General features: G+C 51.7%; 1 protein-coding gene across 1 annotated transcript; it reads right to left on the bottom strand.

Annotated features, from left to right (window-relative positions):
* Nucleotides 1–248: 248 nt before the first annotated feature.
* Nucleotides 249–24,710, bottom strand: KIAA1755 (KIAA1755 ortholog). The gene is made up of 14 exons (XM_054045264.1): nucleotides 24,486–24,710; nucleotides 20,096–20,293; nucleotides 17,961–19,359; nucleotides 17,644–17,838; nucleotides 16,185–16,308; nucleotides 13,960–14,053; nucleotides 10,453–10,539; nucleotides 8,963–9,079; nucleotides 8,163–8,261; nucleotides 6,885–7,033; nucleotides 5,384–5,522; nucleotides 4,918–5,025; nucleotides 3,969–4,160; nucleotides 249–3,435 (listed from the first exon to the last, which is right to left on the bottom strand). Exons 1-14 carry the CDS (start codon nucleotides 24,486–24,488, stop codon nucleotides 2,380–2,382), a joined length of 3,960 nt encoding a protein of 1,319 aa, XP_053901239.1. The 5' UTR covers nucleotides 24,489–24,710; the 3' UTR covers nucleotides 249–2,379.

Consider the following 24,710-nt stretch of genomic DNA (forward strand, 5'->3'; position numbering starts at 1 on the left):
GCTTGTGAATTGGCAAACGGACCAATCTCAAGTCGTTGTCAATGGGGGATCACCATCAAATGGGGGTGCTTCTCGTGGGGTTCCTCAGGGACCAGCGCTGGTCCCAACGCTATTTGACATTTTCATCAGTTACCTGGAAGTAAATATAAAATCACTGCCGATAAAATGTGCGGATGACACAAAGACTCGCTGAGTAGTAAAAAATGATGAGGCCAGGGCTGTCAGAGAGAGCAGTCAGAGTTACTTGGTATGCTGGGTCCATTTTAATAGAATGTGTTTTAATACAGACAAATGCACAGTTATACGTCTTGGGACAGGAATGCAGAACATGCCTACAGACTGGAAAGCAGGGCCTCTGAAAAGGATCTAGTGGTCACAGTGCATCAGCAACTCACCAGGAGCTCCCCGTGCGATGCTGGGGCAGATGAGGCTAATGTGATCCTTGGAGGTCTAAAGAGGGGAGTAGTGAGTCGGAGCTGGGAAGTGATTCACCTCTGTAAATGGCACTGGTGAGACCGATACTGGATCCTGCGTCCAGGTCTGAGGTCCACATTTTGGACACGGTGCAGGAAAGAGGCACAAGGGTGGACAAAATGGCTGACAGTGAGCCAGTGAGCGAGCTCAATCTGCTTTGCTTCTCGGAACGAGGGCTGAGAGGTGACTCTGTAAATCCTGCGCCCGGAGAAAAGCAGACTGAGAGCCCGTGGCTGGACGCTTCTGTCTGGAAGACTCTTTGGCCAAACATAAATGACATTGAGTTGTTTCAATACAGGGACAACGGAGTGAAATTTGAGGGCTCTGATCTAGGTCAGACCAGATGATCTCACAGTCCCTTCTGGACTTGAACTCCCTACGTCTATGCAGGAGCTCAGACCTGGAACCAGAATGGTCCCTCCTCGCCTTACAATCCAGGAAGGACAGTGACCTGACCCCACAGGCCTGGAAGCAGGTCCTCTCGTTCCATTGCCAGCTGGCTGTGGGGGAAAGGATGGAACCAAACACAACGCACCCTTCTGAACTGACGAGGGGACGGGAAAAAGGAGGAGGAGGCAGCGCAGTATGAGAGACGAGCCTGGATTTGAATGTTTTGTTAAAAAGAAAAACACTCGAGACTTCACCAAAATCCTTCCCAGGCAGACACACGGGGCTGGATTTTTAAACCACTCAGACATGAGATTCCTGTGATGACACATGAAAACTGGGTAACAGTGTGTGCAAACTGCTAACAACTGTCACTTGCATGTGCAGTCTCTGTAATAGTGCATGCAAGTTATGGACATCCCTGCATGCGCTTTGTATGCACAACTGTGGGTCCTGCGTGCTTGAAAGTCTATCCAGGAGCCAATCTGAAATGTCCACCCTTGGATCAAGGAGGATAAATGCCTATCCGCTGGGGATGGATTATGGGCAGAGCCTCAGAGGAGTAGAATCCGACATGAGAGTATACTGAGCACAGCTGCTAAGAGAAGATGAATCAGGAATGGATTTTGGTGCTCCCCTAGAATTTATTCCTCTGGCTCCTCCTGCAGGAGTAGTAGCACCCGAGAAGGATTTCTGTTCTGGACGCTGTCTGACTGCAGGCTGCAATGTAGTTTCCTTTGCACTGCTCTACACGGAGAGCTCTGCATTTGGGGTTTATTATTGGTAATAAAATTAGCCTTGAGTAACAGGGACAAAATATCGCAACACAAGCTGCAGCAGCCCCATAGACCAGGAGGGAAAGGAGACAGTAAAAACATGTGGGCAGGAGGGAAATTCCACTGGGCAGGCAGGGGAGTTGGGACGAGGAAGGAGGGATTTGGTGATTGCTCTGTTGTGGTAACAGTTTACACTCCGAGGCCTGGTGGCTCTGGACAGGGGAAGGTTCAGCAGTGAGGAACATCCTGTAGTGAGCTGCATGGTGCTCCTGCGGGGGATCAGGGATGACCGGTGCGCCTCGGGGAATACGGGTGCTGCTAGAAGAGAAGTGACCAAACTGTCTCCATTTGCCCTAGGCTTTTCTCCTGCAGTTACTGAATGTGAATGGTACCATGAGAACGTTACTGTTAACTCGACCAGTACCCTGCACTTCTCCAGCTGCATGCCTTTCATAGGAGGACCACAAAGCACTTCACGATTATTAATTAACTGAGCCTCACAGCTCCCCGGGAGGTAGGTAAGTATTGTTATCCCCATTTTGCAGATGGGTAGAAGTTAGGCACAAGGGAGTTAAGTAACCTGCCTAAGGCCAAGAAATGAGTCAATGGCAGGGTAAGAAGTAGACCTCAGTAGGTCTGATGCCAAGTCCTGTGCTATAACCACTAGACAGCACAGCCTCTCCGTGGCCAAAGTTGCCAGGACTGGAAAGCCAAAGCCAATCCAGTTTCGAAAGAGCTGGTTTTACTCGGCATCTGCTTTTTCATGGCTATTTGTGTGGTGGTTTTCCAGATATATGATCCCCAGGGGCTTTCCCAGAGGCCCGGGCAGTCTAGGACTCACGAGTTCCATGGGCAAAATGAGATTAGTTGTTGAAGGGTCTCGGGCCGAGTTCTGTGACTCTGTATCTTCAGAGGAAAAGCTGCCATGTCTGGACACCTGAAAGTATTGGGCTGCTTCCGGCATCTTACCCCAGTGCTTCTGACCACATGTGCTGGGGGCTGAGCAAGGCCCATCACCCAGGGACTCACTCACTCTGTCCCGAGGAAACTGGCCAGGGTCTGGGCTAGAGGCTTGGGAAGGAAGAGACAGAGGAGGCTTCTGGAGGGGTGCCCCATGGAGGCTTTCTAAAGCCTCCGTGCTGGGATTCTGAGCCAGGGCTTCTCTCTGTTCAAGATCAGCTCCACATGCAGCACTCAGGGGAGAATCTTCAGCTGTTATAGAGCCTTGATAAATACCTCTGCCCTCCTGCACAGCCTCGCAGGACAAGGATTCCTGCTGGGGACACCTGGGGTCCCTGGGATCTGTACCTAGGTCAGAGTCTGTGGGCAGATGCGCTTTTAACTCTAGCTCACTCCTCGCTCTGCATCCTGATTCTTTAACTTGTGTCTTGCTTCCTGCCGATGCTTGGGCAGGGTTGGAAGCGGCTTTGCAAACATGAGGAGCTTTACCTTGGACTCTGGGGCCTGACTGAGTAGCAGCTGAGCTGAAAGAATCTTCCTCCCCACGACAGTCTGGCTCAACACCTTGGGCCTCCTTGAATTTTTCCAGCATCTCCTCAAGGATCTGCCTGGTTTCTTGACACGTCTGCCATGCCTTGTTCCATACTCCTAGTCCTCTGCAGCTGTGCAGGGTGTAGGCTTGTACCTTCATCTCCTGGAACCGCTCTGCTGAAAACTCCACAGAGAGCTTTTGTAGCGATTTCTCTAGGCATTGTAGGGCCTCCCGACTCGCTGGCTGTCCCTCTCCAAGCTTCACACGAGCCATGTGCGGTTTGCAGTCAAGGCTAAGCAATATTATCTAGAAAACAGAGCAATAGTTGGTAGTTTTTCCTTGTCGCTCATCTAGAACCTGCTGTCTCTCCTCCCCCACGATCCCGCTTGCTGCTGGGGCAAGAACCGTCTCTTATCCCTTCTGCCCACTGCAACATCCTTCCCATGCTCTCCATCTAGTGCACTTTTCTCTCGCTCCAAACCTCATTTCCCACTTGCTTATGTATCCCTCTGTAACTTCTCTCACCCCCTGTTCTGCTGCAGCCCCTCCACACCAACTTCCTTCTGGAGTCCTATAGAAATTCCATCATAATCACCAACCTGGAGTTTCTCCACCAGTTTGTCTCTACCAGGGTCAGGAGAGCACATCCTCTAGGGAGAGCCGGGGGGGAGGCTCCGTTTCCTTGCTATGTCATCAGCGCTGGGGGTCTCAAACTACTTCACTGCTCCTACATTTCACACTCTGCCCCACAGAGTCCCGTCTCCTGGCTCAGAGCAATATTGTCCGGGTCCAGTTTGCTGCAGTGTACCAATATGGAGCAGCTAGCTTAGCACAGTCACCTTGTCGCAGAACCTGCAGAGGTTGAGCAGAGTTTCCAGCTCCGCCTGCTGCCGCTCCAAGTTCGTGTAGAAGCTCCTCAGCTTGGCCTGCACGGTACCGCCGGCTGCCTGGAAGGCTTGTGCTTCTGGGAACACGGAGCCTTGGAACTCAGCAGCTTCCTTACACAGCACCAGTCCGTGGTTGTAGTGAGCCTAAAGGAGGATACAAGGAAAATGATCTATTCCTAAACAGGCTCTGCTGTCTTTATCCTGGGGGCCTTGTTTGCTGAGGGCCAGGAGCTCTGCTGCAGCTGGAAGATTCCAGCATCAAAGTCAGAGGAACGTTCTCGGTTTGGGCACAAACCATTTCTGGGTGCAAGGAAGCAGAAGAGAATCATTCTATCTTGGGAGGAAATAAGAATGGAGGGTCTCATTCCACACTCCCCATGCTGAGACCTCCTTTAATTCGGTGCATTGCACGGGGCTGCTTGTTTGGGTCGATTAAGCAGACGCCTCAGTCTCCATAGACCCCTATCCTGGGCTTCCCCACACAGCACTGGACCTCCCTTGGAACAGAATGACTGCCCTCCAGAGCTGGAGACGGGAGGAGGAGGCGGGAGTGTTAGGGGTCGGAGCCCAGACGTGGTCCAGAAGTATAAGGATTGTCTCACATTTGGGACTAACGCTGTGCAACACTGGGAACCTCCTTGCAAAAATCTGACCTGACAGTTACATGTTGATGGGCCCATTATCGCTCAAAGGGTCAAAAATGGCATTTTCTGCAGATCTGTCACAATACTGGGCCATTTGTAACGAAATTGCAATGCAATGTGAGAAGCTCTAATTCTGGGGTTTTCATATTTCATTCTGCGTATCTGGCAAAGAGCCCTAGCAAGGACCATGTTCCAGACACAGGCAATATAGCTATCGCTAGGATACAGGTTATAGAAAAGCAAATCCTCAAACATACTGTAGCCTGAATAAAGAATTCCTTGAACTGCTGGTAGGATCTCTCCGAGCTGTCCGGGCTCCATTCCTCATGGAGCCGAGAATCTCCTTCATCAATCCAGCAAGTGAGCTATAAGAAGAAATAAATAGAGTTTCCATGAGATCTCAGTTATTTAACAGCTGCCACTTCCCTGGGAATTTCCCCTCCTTCCCTTGGGTCATCCAGATTTCACAGAGTTTGTGAACATATTTTTCCCAGTAACCTAGTCATTAAAATCTGGGCTTCAAGAAAATCTTGTTGTTCTCCAGGTTCCCTTGGTATCAGTAGCCCAGGCTATGGTCAGAGAAGTTTATTTGCTTCACTCAACTCTGAGCTGAAGCAAAGAAATCTTGTCCTGGATTTGATGAATGAGATTCAGCAAACGTTGCCGTGGTATCCAAGGTGCGAGCTGTCCTTTCCGGCAGCATGTCTTGGGGAGAGCGCTCACCTTGCCGAATTCTGCCTCAAACTCCCGGATCTTTCGGAGGAACTCCAGGCGCTCCAGGCAGCTGTTGGATTTCGTCACCAAAGTGTGAACTTCTTCTTCCACTTGGTTGTAGAGGCCCATGGCTGCGTCCACGCTGTTCCTTAAGAACAAAAAGGGAGACAAATACATCTGGCCCGTCTCTGTCCACCTACAGCATATCAGCCACTGGTGTGCGAGGAGACCATCCACCCCTCCTAGAATTAGAGCTGAACATGCTACAGGTCAGGCACAATTCCTAGTAAAGGAACCAACAGAGGGAGTCCTCTGAGCATCACAACCCCTTAAATGGGGAGAGGGGAACCCTAGCCTCTGGCCGTGTGCTCCCTGGAGCTGGGTTCTAGTTATGACCCTGATGCACACTGTTGGGCGCTGAGAAAGGTCATGTGCAAAGATCGCTCTGCTGATTAGCAGTGGCGCTGAAGGATTGCATGTGCGGAGTGGAAGAGCCGCAGTCCCGTTCCTCCACACTGCAGCCCAGCGTGGCAGCCAGAGCTGAGGTCGCTGAGGGGTTGTAACTTGTAGGTGATGTTTTGCCACAAGCTGAGCCATGCTGCAAATGTTTCTAATCACCAGAGGACTCTGGATTTGTACCTGTCCAGAAAACCTCACTGTATCGCTCTGTGTGGGACCAGTTTGTGCCCCCAGACTGGGCGGCCCTGGGACAAGGTACATGTTACTCTCCAGCTGTTTGGAGCCCTGAATAGCTGCAGGTGTAACGTCAGGTGATTGCACATGTCCAGCAGTCTCCCAGTTACATCGAGCAGGTTGGAGTTGGATGTTGGATACCAGAGGGAGGGATGGCGCTTGCTAACTCTGCTCTCTGTCACCTTGGAAATATCCTCCACCCCAGCCTGACACTGTCACAACCGGTGCGCGATGGCACCAGGGCAGAGGAGCTCTCGCAAAGGAGTGGAGTGAACTGAGGGGGAAGGAAACCAGCGGGTTTTGTGGTGTGCGGCTGGCTGGAAGCAAGGTGATATTATTGGGAAGCAGCGCCATCTAGCAGCCACACTGGAAAATTAAATGAAATAACATTGGATGACATCTGTTTAAAGTTGCATGGAATCGAGCTCTGCAGGGGACAAGAGCTTCTCGTCTTCCTAGAGCCACCGGCACATGTTCTCCTGCAAAGCCCAGGGAGAAAATCCTCACCCTGCTCAAGTGAACGGTGCCCATCCGCCTTCCAGGCCTGGGCTGAGCGGGAACCACTCCCGGGAGCTTGGGTCTCCAGCTGGGTGGGGAGCTGGCGGAGCTAGGCCTGGGGGAGCGGGCGGTGGTGGGAACACCTTGAAGGGCTGGCGAGAAGCCTGTGCCGGTGGGTAATGGGCTGCATTGTCCCCAGAGAACGGATGAGGAGCAGGGCTCTGCAATGCCAAAGGCACAAGCATCCTGAAACCAGTAGGGTGAGAGCTCGGTGCTCAGTGTCCCTCTTCTGGGGCAGGGATGACTCCAGTCTCTGTACCTGATGTCCGGTGAGAAGCTGAGCCGGGATGCCTCCTTCTTCAGCCTGGCCAGCGTGGCCCCACCCTCTCTCTGCAAGCTGACCAGCTGCACGTCGCTGAGCACTGCCTTCATCAGCTCCCTGTATCTCTCGGTGCACTCGGCTGCCTCCTGCCCGAGGGTCAGAGACACACACGCTTGTCACTGGGATTGCCCTGCTCTTTGCCCCGTCACCCTCTGAATCAACAGCACCAAGTCGGCGGCCAGGGGCGAAGGTAAGAACGGGCACAGAGCCTGAGGTCGGAAAAGGCCTCCGACCTGGGGAGCAACATTGCCACCAAGGGAACCTTATTTTACCCTGGGACAAAATGGAGTTAAATGCCATGTACAACACACATTGTCCTGCAAAGAGAGCCCTGGAGGAGCTAACTGGATCACAGACTGCCTAGGTCAGTTGCGGAAGCTCCTTCACTGGAGGGTTTCGAACGGAGGCTGGAGCCATCTGTCATGGAGGGTTTAGACGCAAGTCCTGCATCATGGCAGGGGGTTAGACTAGATGACCCTTGAGGTTCCTTCTAACCCTACAGTTCTGTGGCCCTTGGTCAGGGGATCCCAATGTGCTTTCTGAGCATGAGACAGTAACAAACTCTATGCAGAGATCACCTCATCCACCACTGACTGCAGCCACCTTTGGGGTGCAACGTGGCAGCTGTCTGTGTCCAATGGGACCTCCACAGGGGCTTCAGGCAGGCCGTTTGCAATGATATGGACTGGAATTTGACAGGGCACTAGAGTTCACGCTCCTCTTCTTGCAGCGCTTCCCATGGTATCTGCCGTGACCACAAGTAATCAGGGCGTTGGTGTTAAGTCTTAGCCAATGAACAGCATCTTCAGCAGAACAGTGCATCACACCTGCCAGGTCTCCAGCTCCAGCAGAGATTCACCATGACTGCTGCTTGCAGTTCCTTGCAGGTCTCCTGTCCGAGCAGGGATACAGCCTGACCTGACTTAGCTTGTGGGCTGGCTTCAACATTGTTTTGCAATATAATAATGGCTTCTTTGCTCTTAAATACTGATTATGTAGCAAGCAAAGGCTATGGGAGAGAGTCACTGCTGCTTTTGATCAAATGCACCTAGCGAGTTCCTCTGGCTCTCCCGGTGGGCAGGAATTGCCCAGGGCTGGATTGCCATTGGGCATCAGGAGATGGCCGCACAGTGCACATGCTGATGTTTTGGGGGATAACTGTGTCAGAGCTGGTTGCAGGCTATCCTGTTTGGAACTCGGAAACATGGCTGTTACCTGCATATCCTCTGGGATGTCGCCCTTCTCCAGTTCCTGGATGCAGCTCTGCAGTAGCTTGGAGGCCTGCTTGAGATCTGCCACGAAAGGATGCAGCTTCTACAGAGAAGGAAACACAAGTGAGTTGGCCTGTCCCAGGCCAGGAGGGCTGGCGGATGGATGGCAAGACAGGCTTAGAGTAGAGAGGGGGGAAAGGTTTAGATTGTGTGGATGTATAAACAGATGGACAGTAGTTTAATGGCTGATAGGGAAAGAAGCAGGTGGAAATATGGATGAATAGCAATGCAGCCAATAAGCAGGGTGGGAAGGTTAATTGCAGAGAGACATTGTAGATAATATATTTCTAAGCAGAACTGAGGTAGCTATTGATATTTAGCTAAAGTTCTGGGCCTTCTTGTTGATTTCTTACACTTGTGTGTAATACATGTGAAAACCGCTGCTTGCTTCAGGGCATCCCATGGGAATCCTCCCCCTCATCCATCGCACACACACTCACACACACACACACATACACTTACTTTTTGTGATACATTGAAACAGGGATGTACTTATTGTGATGCAACCAGTTGGCATAACTTGCAACCAGATTCACTCTCTCCCCGCAGTCGGTGTTACGCTGTTATTGCAGTACCAGCAGCCTGGGCATTCTCAGACATTGTCTTCCGGCATTACCCAGGTACCAGGGATTTACCAGTGATCGTCACTGTGAGCTTTATGTCCCCTGAGAAGCAAGTCCCTTGCTGAGGGAAAAGGGCTGCAGCAAACACAAGGAGAAAGCTAAAGGCCGTGATAATAGACACCTGGAAGAATTGAACCCACTCGCCGTGGCAGTAAGGGAAAGTCCCATCCAAGTCTGGCGTCAGCTGGGTGCTGTCGACATAGCGGCTCAGAGCTCGGAGGGAAGTCAGCAGCTCCACCTGCAGGAGGGAGGGACACTGCTTGTAAATACTGTGGCGAGCTCTTACAGAGGCTCGTGAGAGTGGTGGGTAAGAGGTTGGTTTGGCAACGCTTCCCCAAGGGGATCCTGCAGCGTTTGGGCATGAAAATCCCTCTCTCCTTCTCCAAAGATCCCTGCCGCCTGAATCCCCTAAATGGGGCTGGAAGAGTCAGAAGGAGAAGTTGCTGGCTGAGATTCCCAGCCGTCCGCTCCTGCCTGGCTATGCTGTGAATCCTGAATCCCACATGCAATATGCTGGCTCAGCGCATGCAGCTGTGTCTCCCTCTAGCGAGCAGAACTGCCTGCTAGTCATTGGCCGCAAATGAGTCAGTTCCTCTGTTGGCTCAAGAGGTAGAGGGGCTTGTTTGGGTAGGTCCTGGTTTCATCCCCATGCAAGCCCCCGGGGTCTGTGTGCAGCTGTGGTTTCTTAAACGCAGTCTTTATTCAGGCAAACGCCCGCTGAGTACAGACCTCAGGGGGTTGCCCACTGGGGGCTCGACCCAAAGCCCACTGAAGCGGCTTCCACAGGCTTTGCATGAGGCCTGGCGAGAAAAGCTGTTGTCCTTGGCATTTTCGCAGTTCTGGTTCCTTCCCGAGAGCCTGAACCCAGCCCTGGCTCAGAAGAAGTCACTGTCTCCAAGTGGAGCTCCCTGGGGCTCTGTGGTTTTCGAATGCACAGCAGAACACTGGCATTTTAGTACATCTGCCAGGACAGCCAAGCTGGGTAATCGAACTCATTAATATTTCACATTATATTAATTAAACAGAGCAGCATTAGAAGAACAATAAACTCTTTCCAGTTGTGAGTTATTATCCTAATGCCCATGTCCAGCGGGTGGAAGTAATTGGGAAAGTACGCGGCTCCCCCCGGGTGGCTGCAGTCCATTACTGCCATCAGACAATGTGGGGACTGCAAGGATTACCTGCCTGGGAGACGGACAGTAGGATAAAGGCCCCACAGACAGAGAGAAGGGCACCTCTCCCTGCTCCTCATCCGAGACAGGGTCCAGCTATTTCATAACGGGGGTGAGGACTGTGCACATGGGCAGGCTCTACTGACGATGTCATGGGAATAGTGGAACCTGAGCTCTAGCAACATGACCAGGACAGACAGACAGAATCCATCTAGTCACTGCTCCTGCTGGCACAGATGGACCCTGGTGAGCTAGGCCAAGGTGGAGATGAGGTGGGGGAGCACCTTGGTCCAGCTCCATCCCCCTGACTGCAGAGACGAGGGAGGAAAGGAAGGAACCATCCGTCAGTACAGACTCTGTCCTCCTTGCAGGAGAAGGTGCAAATAATATAAAGACGAGGCTAGGGAGCAGCTACAGAAGAAACTGGTCCAGTCCTCACCTGCATTCCAGGTAACTTCTCCAGGTGTGCAGCCGCCTCCTTCTCTGCCAACAGCAACACACCATGGATGGTGGCAGGTGAAGATCTCTGCAGGGGAAGGCAGAGTAAATGTCACTCCTTGCAATACAAGAGATGTTAAGAGTAACAAGAAGGGTTTCTTCAGGTATGTTAGCAACAAGAAGAAAGTCAAGGAAAGTGTGGGCCCCTTACTGAATGAGGGAGGCAACCTAGTGACAGAGGATGTGGAAAAAGCTAATGTACTCAATGATTTTTTTGCCTCTCTCTTCACGAACAAGGTCAGCTCCCAGACTACTGCACTGGGCAGCACAGTATGGGGAGGAGGTGACCAGCCCTCTGTGGAGAAAGAAGTGATTCAGGACTATTTAGAAAAGCTGGACGAGCACAAATCCATGGGGCTGGATGCGCTGCATCCGAGGGTGCTAAAGGAGTTGGCGGATGTGATTGCAGGGCCATTGGCCATTATCTTTGAAAACTCATGGCGATCAGTGGAGGTCCCGGATGACTGGAAAAAGGCTAATGTAGTGCCCATCTTTAAAAAAGGGAAGGAAAAGGATCCGGGGAACTGCAGGCCAGTCAGCCTCACCTCAGTCCCTGGAAAAATCATGGAGCAGGTCCTCAAGGAATCAATTCTGAAGCACTTAGAGGAGAGGAAAGTGATCAGGAACAGTCAGTATGGATTCACCAAGGGCAAGTCATGCCTGACTAACCTAATTGCCTTCCAGATAACTGGGTCTGTAGATGAGGGGAAAGCAGTCGATGTGTTATTCCTTGACTTTAGCAAAGCTTTTGATACGGTCTCCCACAGTATTCTTGCTGGCAAGTTAAAGAAGTATGGGCTGGATGAATGGACTATAAGGTGGATAGCAAGCTGGCTAGATCGTCGAGCTCAACGGGTGGTGATCATTGGCTCCATGTCTAGTTGGCAGCCAGTATCAAGCGGAGTGCCCCAAGGGTCGGACCTGGGGCCAGTTTTGTTCAATATCTTCATTAATGATCTGGAGGATGGCGTGGACTGCACCCTCAGCAAGTTTGTAGATGACACTAAGCTGGGAGGAGTGGTATATACACTGGAGGGGTAGGGATAGGATACAGAAGGACCTAGACAAATTAGAGGATTGGGCCAAAAGAAACCTGATGAGGTTCAACAAGGACAAGTGCAGAGTCCTGCACTTAGGACGGAAGAATCCCGTGCACTGTTACAGACTAGGGACCGAATGGCTAGGCAGCAGTTCTGCAGAAAAGGACCTAGGGGTCACAGTGGACGAGAAGCTGGATATGAGTCAACAGTGTGCCCTTGTTGCCAAGAAGGCTAATGGCATTTTGCGCTGTATAAGTAGGGGCATTGCCAGCAGATCAAGGAACGTGATCATTCACCTCTATTCGACATTGGTGAGGCCTCATCTGGAGTATTGTGTCCAGTTTTGGGCCCCACACTACAAGAAGGATGTGGAAAAATTTGGAAAGAGTCCAGCGGAGGGCAACAAAAATGATTAGGGGTCTGGAGTACATGACTTATGAGGAGAGGCTGAGGGAATTGGGATTGTTTAGTCTGCAGAAGAGAAGAATGAGGGGGGATTTGAGAGCTCCTTTCAACTACCTGAAAGTGGGGGGTGGGTTCCAAAGAGGATGGAGCTCAGCTGTTCTCAGTGGTGGCAGATGACAGAACAAGGAGCAATGGTCTCAAGTAGCAGTGGGGACGGTCTAGGTTGGAAATTAGGAAACACTATTTCACTAGGAGGGTGGTGAAGCACCGGAATGCGTTACCTAGGGAGGTGGTGGAATCTCCATCCTTAGAGGTTTTTAAGGCCCGGCTTGACAAAGCCCTGGCTGGGATGATTTACTTGGGGATTGGTCCTGCTTTGAGCAGGGGGTTGGACTAGATACCTCCTGAGGTCCCTTCCAACCCTGAGATTCTATGACATCCTCTGCTTACTCTGCACGTGACATTCAGCCCTGGCATTTGGAAACACTCACCAAGCACAGGACTGTGCTGTTGTGAGCGGGAGAGTCTCATATCCTGAGCAGTTCAATGCTGGTATTAGAAGCCAGAGGAAAAGCTTCTGAGCAGAGCTGGGTGGGAAATACAACCCCATTTCCCCCAATCCAGTCACGTGGGCCAGAACCTGTGTAGAACAGGACAGCGCATCCCCACCCGGGCTGTGTCCACCTCCCATGAGCAACCCAGCAAAAAGTAGCAGGGGAATTTCTATGAAAAACTCTGTATTCCTACTGGAAAGGCATGTACGGCCATCCAGGCTGGGGACAGAACGAATATCCTGGGACTTAGCTGACCAGTCACAAATGAGCACAAAGCTCACTGAAGAGACCTAAAGCAAACCCTGGCAAAACGCAGAGTTGATGGGAGCAGTGACAGGGTGACAAACTCTCCGCCCCTGTGCAGGAACACAGGGCACTTCTCTGAGTTGCCCTGGGCTCAGGCACGAAACACCTGCATTAAGATGCAGGGTAATTATTGCAGAGTCATTCTGGCAGGTGGACCCAGTTAATGCCAGCCGGGACTTGCCAGGGGCAGAGGAGGTCCTGCTGGGAGTCCTTAGGAGCAGCTGTGAGAGGTGGAGATGTACGTGGCGCTGTTGTGTTTGAATTCCAGGTATGGGATAAGCTCGGACATGAGCTCAGGGTCTGGGTGCTCCATTGCGGATTGGTCCATTCACAGGGGCACTGACTAGATTCTGTGGCTGACTGTGGCTACTGGAAGCAGAGAGAAACGTAGTAACCCCAGATTGACAAGTGACTTGGGCTGGGGCTTGGACAAAGGATTTTCTCTCCTGGTTTTAGTGTGTGCAGAGACAGAGAGGTTGGGGATGGAAAGACGCACATCTCCTGGCTACGTGAGCTAAGCCTACTGTGATTTTGGGGTAGCAATGAGCATCTTTTGTGCCCCGGGGGACTATAAACAGTGCTTTGAGTCTGGTCCTCCACGTGTGTGAACTGTGTATCCATAGGTGGCAAACAGAGAATTGTAGTGGCAACTTTGAGACCAGACAACTGGGAAAGGGCTGGAGTGTAGCACTGAGCTCCCAGACGGCTGGGAGCCAGATGCATTGACGGTTCCCCGGGAGATCAGTAACTGGCACTGTGAAGGAGGAGACTGGGCAGCTGTCCCAGGGAGAGCAGGGGCTACGCAGTGTTTCCTAGATAAATATATCCCGCTCCCACAGAGGGTAACGGAGACCTGCCTGAATGAATGATCTTGGGGATGCTTAGGGCAAAGAGTGTGGATGAGATCAAAATCTTGGCCTCAGGGCATCGCAGACAAAGCGACTGTCAACGGATCAGCTCTAGGCCAGCAGGGACCTGCTCACAGGTCCCCACCCAACGCAATACACTCCAGAGGGAATTTGAAAAGTGCTTTAGGGACAACACTGCTGAACTTTACTGATTAGCTGGACAGAGGATCTCACCCACCCAAATCGACTGTGCTTCTCCTTCTGAGCTCACTACTGTACAGAGACCAGCGTGTACCTGGACTGATCTGAATGCCGTGTGCAGGGTCGGGGAGGGAGGCTGTCTCCTGGCATCCACCACAATGGTCAGCCCTCTGTCCCTTGCTTCCTTCCTAGGGAACAAAATAAACCACAGCGAGCTCTCATTGGAGGAAGAAAACGGCATTAATTGAGAGTGGCAGACCCTCAGCAGCTGATTTGGGGTTTCCCCACCCCTGCTGGAGAGGAAATGCCCCGCTTTCCTGAAGGCACCGTCCTGGGGTCTGCAGTGGGGAGCGAGGCTCCCAGCTTGGGCAGACAGACTCGTGCTAGAGAGCTCGCACTAGTGCACAAACACTAGCAATGCGGGCAGTGGAGGCAGCAGCTTGGGCGCTCCAGCCCACCTCACCCCCTAGGCATCAGAGCCCGCGGTTCAGCCCACGCCGAACGTCCGTATTTCTGGTTTTAGCACGCTCGCTCGAGCCCACCCGCATGAGTCTGTCTGCCAGGCTGGGAGCTCGCTTGTCGCTTCCGGCCTCAGTGTAGACGTGCGCCCTCTGACGTCTGGTCAGGGGAAGTCTAAGGGCCTCCTTTCCCCTCAGAGCTGCTGTCCCGCTCCCTTCTCCCCCACACTTCAAGTTGGCACCTCTGTCCTCGCCCTCCCAGCCATGCAGTAAGTCAGCGCCCGCGTGAGAGCCCAGACTGAGGCCAAGAGGGAATGTGAATTCTTCCAAAGCTGTAGCACGACTTTAAACCAACCAACAGGAGGTGCTGTGGCCCCTCTCCCCACCCTTCTCCATTCCAGACCAAAGCTGAGGGAGACACCTGCTGGATTTAATGGTACTGAACCCCCAAATACATTGCTTGGATTACCCCAGGCCTTCTCCTGCATGGAGACAGTGAACAGTTCATCACTTCACACCTACCCCTCTAGGGGCTATTTTACCATCAGCAGCGTAGGTGGCTTTGGGTGTGTTTTTCTAGCAAACAGGGAAGGGCTGGAGCAATCCGAAGACCCCAGAAGCAGAGCCGGATTTACCAGTTAAGTGAAGGTTTCAATGGACTGTAGAAGTCTAATTTTCTCTTCTGTGAGGAGTAGGTGGCCTTGCGTATGGCTGGTCCTGGTTTCTAGCCTTGATTACTTCACTCTGGTGCACAATGGCTAATGACGTTGACAAAGAGGTACGTGGCGTGTACATTAGCCTCTGAATTAGTTACGTATTTCAGTGACTCCTCCTGGGATTGTCTCCCAGGCTGAAACCCTGGGACATGAACATCAACTCTTCCCTTTCCTCCGGAAGTTCTTCTGGGCATTTGGCCCTAGCCAGCCTTCTCCCCCCTGGCAAGAGCCCCACCTCTGCTCTCTCTCTGCCTGCTCCCCCCAGAAATGCCTGCATACACCCAACATCACGCACACTATTTATCTTCACATCCCACAGCTGCCATGGGATTTCAACGGACAGGCGGAAAGAACGTCTGAACTACCAACACAATGTCCAACGTGCTCCAGTAGGGGGCAGTGGTACACATTCCAGCATGTGTACGGGTGGAATCCATCCAGTTACACACGGAGAGTTAAAAGCCCCCAAACCACCACAGTGAGCAGTTCCAGAAATAATGCCTTTCACAGTAATTAACTGGGCCCTCTGAGAGTTGCCTGCAGCCTAGAACCATCTGACTCCCTTTTGCCAGGCAGCAGGATGGGGGCGCAAAGCAGGCAAAGGAGTGAGTATGGATGCCCAGCTCCCAGGCAGAATCCACCCCCTAAACTCCATATTCCCCAAATTCCATTAGCCCGTGTTTACCCTCAACTATGCTACTGCCTGAAAGGAATTGGAACGGGGCATGCCAGCCTCCACACATGGCAGGAAGGGGTTAATGGGCAGCTGGAGGCTGAGATACCTGGAGCAGAAGTCTGGCTTCCAGGGTAAAAGGCAGAGCCCTGCTCAGCTGGGGGGAGCAGAGGTTGGAGAAGGCTGGTCAGGGCCCAGGGCCTAGCAGATCTGCCCGAGGAAAAGGAAGAATTTAAGTTCATGTTGTTTCCGCCTTGTTTTGGAATTGGAGTGCCCTGCAAGGGGTAGCACTGGAAGGGACCTGACGGAGGGTCCAGACCCAAGGTGTTGGAGGCTGGGCAGAGCAGTGGGAGACAGGCTGGGAAACCGAGGCTGAGTGGCTGCTGCGCCGGGCGATGCCGCATGCAGGTGCTCTGCTAAGGTGATGCTATAACATGGGTGTTGTGGGAAGGGTGCCGCGTTCTCCCCTTACCTGGGGATGGAGCAGAGGTAAAGGAGGAGCTGGGCTACCTCTCTGGCGGAGCACCAGGTAGCTTCCCACGCTCTGCTGCTTGTGGTCACCTGGATCAGGGCCCTGCCAAGCTTATCTGTGCTCCCTGCAGCCAGGAAAAGCAAACGTTGAGCTACCAGTTCACAGTACTGCCACGCCCACGTGTTCGGGAGACTTACAAATCATGAGATTGTTCAAAAAACAAAGGTTGGGTTCTTTTATTCGCCTTCTCTTTTTGAGCCTTTAAGAGTCACATTTTCAAGCTGTTTTCTCTCCGCAACCATGAAGGCCAGAGACATGCTTTTTCTTAAAACAAAACAGAGAAAAGCAGAGTTTCAACCTATGCCATGATTCCAGGAATTGGGGCTTCAAGGAAAACAGCAAGTATCAGGAGACTTGGCGATGTTACGGTTGTGGAGTGGGAGACCACGGACAATCCAAATGTCACCTATTGCGTGCTCCCTTGAACTGCTCCATCCCACGGCCGCATGCTTTCCCTGAAAGCCCTTAGGGAGTGCTGCTGGCATGGCACAGCACCTCCAGTACGTCTCCTTGGGGACTTCATGGAAGAGCTGCGGCAAATACTATTGGCCTAAACTCCCTCACGACCTCACTTTCACCTTGATGCCTGCTAACGCCTCAGGTTTCCGCCTGGTCTGAGTAGCTGGGGTGGAGGCGATGTGAGAGGGGCTGGAGTCTGGAGGAATTACCCTGTTTCCCCGAAAATAAGACAGTGTCTTATATTAATTTTTGCTCCCAAAGATGCGCTAGGTCTTATTTTCAGGGGATGTCTTATTTTTCAGAAATGAAAAATGCCTTATTATCGGTGGATGCCTTATTATCGGGGAGGTCTTATTATCGGGGGGATGCCTTATATTACAACGAGAGGCAAAACTGTAAGTAGGCCTTATTTTCGGAGGATGTCTTATTTTCGGGGAAACAGGGTAGTACCATGTTGGGAGCTCTAATTCTGTTGCTGGGGAGCTTTCATCTGTATCTCAGAGTTCTCATCTGTGAAATGGGGGGAGAATGTTTCCCTGCCTGCCGGGAGGCTGTGCCGTGCCTTCAGGAGATAAGAACTGGGTGGGAAATGTCTGGGTTTCCCCTACAGCATTTTTTTGTTTCTGTCAAAAATGTTCAGGTTTTCATTGTAACCCCTCTTCCTGCCCCCCCCCCCCCCAATATTCAGTTAAAAATTAGTTCTCAGCCACTTAAAACAGAAACATTTCAGCTGACCAGGCAAATATTTTCGTTTTATTGAAACGCCCAGCTGAAATGTTTGCCATTTTGGTGCTTTCCATTTTTCAACAAAACCCCTAAAGAACGTAGGACATTCCCTGCAGAAATGTTCATTTTGACCACAAAAAGCTTTAGTTAAAAACCATTGTGAATGAAGACATGAGAGTAGGTCTAATCGTGATCCTGTCACTGGGTTCAGTACCTGGCAAACAAGCTATGCCCGAGAGCAAGAGCTCAGCGCCGAGATCCTGCCATTGGGGCGGCCGTTGAGGGCTGGACTCTGCAGACAGCGGTTCTTGGGCAGGAGAGCTCACGGTGGTGGCACAAAGCCCGTTCTTACAGTTGGTGCCTTGGAGAGAGCTGATGTCGAAGAGAGACGCGTCTGTCTGATCGGTACCTGGCCAGGAAAACAGATCAAAGATGTGGCAGAGTTTTTAGCTGAAAGGAGGCAAAGCTTGCACAACTTACTACCATGATTGCTTTATACCCAGTTTTGTACAACCCTCTACTGGCTATTACCTTTCCCAGCCGACTTAGCTCTGCTCATCTTGGGAGAGTAAATACCCGACATCCTTTTCCAAGGCCCTTCATGTTGGCCGGTACCAGACAAACTGTCCCCTGGGGATGCTGGTTGTTGTCGGCCCTTGAAGAAGGAGAATTTATGGTTGGCAGGGGGAGACTGTGACCGAGGGAGATTTCTCCTTGCACCAGCAGGAGACTTGAGAAGCTTTAAGTATCCCTGTTTTGTCACCTCCTCGGCTTTCGTCTCCTGAGTCACTGCCTTCCGAGGGCAGCCAGAGAGGAGTCTGGGAGTGGCTGCCTGGCCTGGCCTCTGTCTGGGGTGAGCTGGACTCTCTGGAGCTGTGCTTGCTGAAGGGAACTCTGGTTTGGGCACATCAGACTCCTCCAATATGGCGGCCATGAGCCCAGAGCCAAAGCGCACGGGGTTCTGAAGGGCGGCCACGTAGGACTCACGGTATCGACACCTCGGCCCATGGAATTTGGAGTCTCTGTTCAGTTTTCTCCTCAGACACGGCGTGCAGGGACCCTCCTCTGAGCTCTGCCCTTTCCCACAGGTCCATTTTTCAGCTGCTGACCCTTTGTTCACCCTTGGAAGCCGTGATTGACGCTCTGATGGCATCTTTATTTCTCTAGAAGGTCCAGGTTGCTCAGCAGATGGTCCTGACTTGGCCAGAAGATCCAGCTTCATTTCTTCAGAAAACTCCAGCAGGTCGACATAGTCACCGTCCAGGTCCTGGCTGATGATATCGCACAGGCTTGGCACAACAAACACACTGGGTTTCTTCCATGATCCAGCTTGGTCCACCTTGATGAGTCCTGGATACTTGCCCTGGCTGGACCTCCAGGGCACATCTTTGCAGTCTTGCACATTACCCATGACGTTACCAGGTGGCACCTGAGCATCAGTCATGCAAAAAGACATTGTGCAGCTCTGTGATGCTGGCTCTACCATCACTTCAGAGCTGCCAAGGTCCAGTGCATGTGCTGGAAGGGACACTCTGACCTGGGTGGGACTTGGTGCTGCTTTGGGCTTGCTGATGAATTCTGGCGTGGCTATCTTACTCCAAGGCACAGGGGCAATTCCCTTTTCTGTGGCTACCAGGCAGGTGTGCAGAGGTGCTCTGTCCAGGTCTCGGTTGATTTTCTCCAGCCACTCATTAGTAAATAGCAGAGTGTAGGAGGATTCAGGAACTGTTCTTTCTTCCACAGTGCGCAAGTCCCGAGAGAGGCACTTAACAGTGATGCAGGCAGATTGCTCTCCGTAGGGCTCTGCTTGGAGGTAGAAGTCTCCTGGGCGTAGTAAGAGGGGGTTGAGTGGGGCAAGGTGAATGACCACTTTCTCGTGAAGACACAAGGGCCAGCCTTCATGGAGAAAGATGCAGTTAAAGTAAGGTGCCTAAGAGAAGAAAAACACACAATGTTAACAACATGGGATCTGACCAGCTTCTTGTGGCCTAATGGATGGAGCGCCAAACAGGGAGATGGCTCTACCACGGGCCTGCTGGGTGATCTTGGGCAAGCCACTCCCCTCCCCGTGCCTCAGTTTCCCTCTCTGTAAAGTGGGGATAATGAGCCTGTCCTCCTTTGTAAAGTGCTTTGAGACCTACTGATGAAGAGCTGTGTAAGAGCTCGGGATTATTATTATTATTATACGGCCTTTGTTCCACAGTATGCGAGCACCTTGCAACCTGTACTGATCGATTTGTCACAGCCCCTGAGTGCGGCCGGGCCGGGCCATTATTCCCATTTGGGGTGGGGATAATGATGTACAGACCGACTCTGCAGTGCCACAAAGTGCCTCACACAATGATTAATAAACCCAGCAACCTGCGGGGGGTTGGGGAAGTCTCATCATTCCATTTTACAGATGAGAAAACAAGACCCCGATGAGGAGATTTGCTGAAGGCCCCATAGAGAGAACCCAGACATCCTGTCCTCCTGTTCCTTGCTGAACTACCAGACTGCACTGCCCCTAGGTGGGATACCGCAGCGTTTAGAGTCTACGTGGAAAGTTTGCTTCAGTGGGGGAAGCCTGCCTGCATCCATGCACCCACGGCAGGCCTGGGCCTGAGAGCCGGGCTCTGGGAAGGCTTGGGGGAGATGGATCCTGGAGTTGTTATCCATGAACTCACACAGGCCGCCTGCCGCACATGCTCAAAGAGGCGCTTGGCAGGAATCAGGAAATCAAGGAGGCAGCACAGCCCGTCGCCGTGGTAGTCGCTGTCGAGCAGGCGGAAGAGCTGGCTGAGGACGGTTGGGGCTGTGACTTCAAATGGCGGGTAGAGGGCTAGCAGGGCGTTCTGCACCGCGGCATCGAGAGACCGGGGATCCTGCAGGGGAAACGCACCATCCATTAGACAGATCAGCGCTAGCAATGGGCCAGTTTCCACCCCCTTTGGGGACCTCTCCCACCGCCCCCCGTTTAATATACCCCATCCGTCACTTGCTTTCCCAGCCTCCCCACAGAGCCTCCGACCGGCCCTCCAGCCTGGGGGGAGCGTGGAAGTGTCTTTAAAGGAAGAACGCTGATTTAAATACACCAGTGCGGCTGGCAGAGCCACGTGCCATAGACATATTTCCTTGGGAGTAACCGTGCTTTTCTGGGACTCGGGGTACATTAGTTATGACACTGCTGAAGTGAGGAAAGGTCGAAAGGTCTGAGCGAATTGGGGAGATGCCACTAGCGTCACAGAGGACTGTCTTTTGCACAGACAGGTTAAGGGGCTTTTGATTTAAAGGGTCGCCAGTATGTCTAGGTTTATACTCGTTTGATTTGTGGTGGGTCTGACTTTCCAAGTGCAGGCTCCAAATTCTAAACTCCTCAAAGTTCAGGAGTGTTCACACCTGGTGATTTGGCTCAGCCCATTGTAGCGAGAAGGGTAGCTAGCGAGATTAGATGTGGTCCCAACTTCCCCCAAGTTCAGAGCTGTTCAGAGCTAAGCTCTCTCCCAGACACTGGCAGGTGTCTGAGAAATACAATCGCGTGGATGGGTGACATGAGACCAGGCACCTTGATCGCTCTGGTTCAGCCTCATCCCTACATTTCACTGATTCCAAACCAATCACTGGAGAATCTGTTAGGAAATATCCTACCTTTTCTACAGCTCCATTCCTTGCAAAACGAGACCCTCCGGACTAAAACAAGCCACCATGTGTGTAAGGCCCACTTCATGATAGTTCCAATTCGCCCACCTGACGCTGCAGAAGCAGTTAATTAAACAAACCCTGTTTCCAAGGCTGTGCTAATCTGACTGACGTAACTGGTGCACAAAGGGAAGCAATCAGGATGAATTCATGTTCAATTTCAGCTGCTTTAGGGGTGGGGGGGAATAAAAATGGTTGTCAAATGGAAAAACCACCTAACTGGTAGGGACAGACGTTGGCTTTTCAAGCCTTTAGGAAGAGCTTTCAGGCCGTTCGCGGAGAGTAAATAGTAATGCAGCTGTAGTCGCCGGAGAGAGCTCTCCTAGCGCTAGTATTTGTGCAGGAGCTGGACAGGCAGACAAATAAAGACTCGACTGGATTTGCATGTACAGAGGCCCATCGGCTCACACAAATGGAGGTTTCTGAGCATGCAAACCCACGTTCCTGCAAAATCTGGGCTGGTGGAAGCTGGTGGAAGAATTAACCCCAATGTGCTTTTTAACTAGGATGTGTTGAGTTTTTATATATATATAAAATCTCCTGCTCTGTCTCTGTTCAATCCCTAGATAACAGAGAAGGCGCTTTTATCTCCTGCTGCCAAGCTTGACCTGCTACAGATCTGAGCTTCTTGACCTGGTCGGAAGGTCAGTCTCCAAATTTAACTGGACTTGATACGGACGAATTCCAAAGCTCTGAGCACAGCCTCAAGCAGAGAGGAGCTTTCGTTAGCAGCCTCCCATTGATCCAGCCAGGAGTTGTATCAGCAACAGCTTTCTGGTACGTCAGTGAGCCCAGGCACTTGGCAGGGTCTGTAGCTGTAACACACTGGGGCTGAGGGGGTGAGATTGTCACACACCGGTCGACGTGGGGACACTCGGGAAAGTGAAGTGGAATTATCCCAAGGTGTGAATGTAGAGAGCACTAGTTAAAGCACATTCTGTGTGGACACGCTACTTCAGAAGTAAAACTGCTTTTGTCCAGCTTAGCTTAATTAGGTTTAATGGGTTTTAGCTAATGCACTTCAACATCACACCTTTAGCTAATTCTGAGGAGCTTTCCTGAGCGTCCCCAGGTAGACACACCCTGCCATTAGATTCTCACTTCTCAGTGAGGCAGATTTCAGCCTGGTTGCAGAGCTCTCTGTTTACCATTTTAAAGTGAAGGCTGTGTCAGATTTGACAGCCTTAGGCCTGGTCTACACGTAAAAATTAGGTCAACATAGCTGTGGCGCTCAGGGGTGTGAAAAATTTACACCCTCTGAGCACTGTGGTTAAACCAACCTTGCCCTGGTATAGACGTGGCTTGGTCGATGGACGAATTATTCCGTCAGCCTGGCTACCGCAACGTGGGGAGGTGGATTCCCTACAGCAGTGGAAAAATCCCTTCCATCAATGCAGGAAGTGTCTACTACGCTAAGGCCGCACAGCATGGGTGCAGGGCTGCAAAGCAAGCTTGTGACACTCTGCTTCTGCCCTGACCTGCAGGGACCTCTTCTAGAGGGGACAGGGGAGGCAGGGAGCTACATTCATGTGAGCCCATCCAGTGCTGGCCTGCTCGCCGCTGCTGAGATCTGCAAACAGACACTTGCACAATACTTGGTTTTCTCCCCCAGTCAGATTTGTCGGATGGGGCCTGGTTGGGTGGCTTTGGGGCATGGGAATCCTGTTCTTTTGCAGACTGTCTTGCAAGTCAGCTTTATCTCTCCGTTCTGTCCTGCTGTCTGGGTACATGGCACCTCAAACCCCCTGTCAGCTGGTTCTCATGCCCTTCCTTGGTCTGGTGGATGGGACAGTGAACGGAGCAGCCGGTGCTGTTACTCCCAAATCTCAAAGGGGAGCTCGGAATTTAGCCACCTCCCAGCAGCTGGTGAGGTACTGAATTCACTGGGTGTCCTGGTGCTGTAACAAAACAGAGATGAAGAAGTTCAAATCCCGCCCCCCCCCTTCCCCCAGATGAACCAGTTCAGATCCTAATGCTGTAATTTGTAAAGCAGCAGGGCCCTCTTAAACTCGGGTAAAAGAAAATTGTCAACTGAATTTGGGGCCCCCATGTAGAGCAGAGAGGAGAGTGGGATTTTACAAATCCTAATGACATGACTTTATTCTTGGTGTAATTCCACCAAGGGCAATCACACCAGGGATGATTTGGCCCAAGATGACAAAATGACTTCATCAAATGTTACCAAAAAACCTCCCATCAGTAAATGAGTCTGATTTGGCTGTCAATAGAGAGCAGCAGCAACGTGCAAACGCGAGGCGAAAAGGGACACTAGCTAGAGAGTGATTAGAAACCAAAGGGAACTGACCAATTTAAGTGAAGTGCAAAAAGAAAACAAAAGTCACTAAGAGCATAAAGAGACTGAGATTTTATAAGTTATTTCCATTTCAATAACCTAAAGTGTAGTTCAAACAGAGACGATGCTGTTTCCCCCAAATCCCCATCTGTTTTTATAAAGCTGTCTGTCTGAATCTCCGGGAAGGGTTAGATCTTCACAATAAATACAGTTTTGGCACAGTAAGGTTGTTCATTTAACTCTCAAGTCACCAAGTGTACTGCTCCCTCTCCCTTATGCAGAGGTTTGAGAGCACTAACCAGCAGCCAATAACAAGTCCACTCCCGCTGCTCCAGCTCTTACATCAGGGGAGTTTAGCCTGAGTAAGGACTGTAGGATCCAAACTTTAAAGACAAGTCAAAGCATTAGGAAGGCAAGAGACGAAGTCTGTACAGCCCATCACAGCCGCTCAAGGCAGCACAGTGTGCCTCTAACAGTAATGCAGCTCCTGCGAGCCCTAGCGTAGGGACCGATGGAGTAAGGAATGTCATCCCTGCACAGCAAAGGGAGAAGGAGTGAAGTTATTAACACACATTCTCTGGCTCTAATTCCCTGCAGCCATAGCAAGGGAGTGCAGGGAGGTTTTAACCACAATGGTTTGCAACCCCACACGCTTCCAACCAAACAGCTGCTAGTGATCTTTGTACCCTTCTTTCTACTTTGTGCCAAACGTCTGCTCAGTCTGCTGGAGACATGGTCTCTGCATGAGAAGGGAATCCTCCCAGACACAGATGGGTTTAGAAGCGAGCTCTGTCGTCAATCTATCTCCCCGTTCCCACTCGGCAAGGAGCGGCGTGACACCTGAGCGTTAGCGTGTCAGGGCTGACAGCCGCGCCCGGGTGGCACAAGCACACACAGACAGACAGGGCCTGGGAAAGGGCAGCACCTGCCAGGCACGGAGAGCGATAAAGCAGCAGGCAACTGCTAGGACTTTGCTGCAGGGCCAGGTGTGCGGTCTGTGTTGGCAGCAGGGGACAGAGGAGACAAGCAGACAGGGGAAGCGAGTGGGAAAGTCATGACAAAGATACAAAAGCAGAAGGCATTACCATGTTTTACTGGGAAGTGGCAGGGAGGCTGGCGGGAGCAAGGAGGTAACTGTCCCTTCTCCCAGGATGCTAGAAGTTTTCCTAGTGCATCTAGTTGCCCTGCCACTCTCTCCAGTCCATGCAAGCGGCTCTTTTTTCTTCTGGCGGATCCTCAATGAAATCCAGGTGCCCTAGAAAAGTTGCAGTGAAGCCAGACAAGGGGCAGAGGTGGCTCTGCCTGCGTCA

The sequence above is a fragment of the Malaclemys terrapin genome, chromosome 12 (assembly GCF_027887155.1).
Source record: "Malaclemys terrapin pileata isolate rMalTer1 chromosome 12, rMalTer1.hap1, whole genome shotgun sequence".
Taxonomy (NCBI): Eukaryota; Metazoa; Chordata; order Testudines; family Emydidae; genus Malaclemys; species Malaclemys terrapin.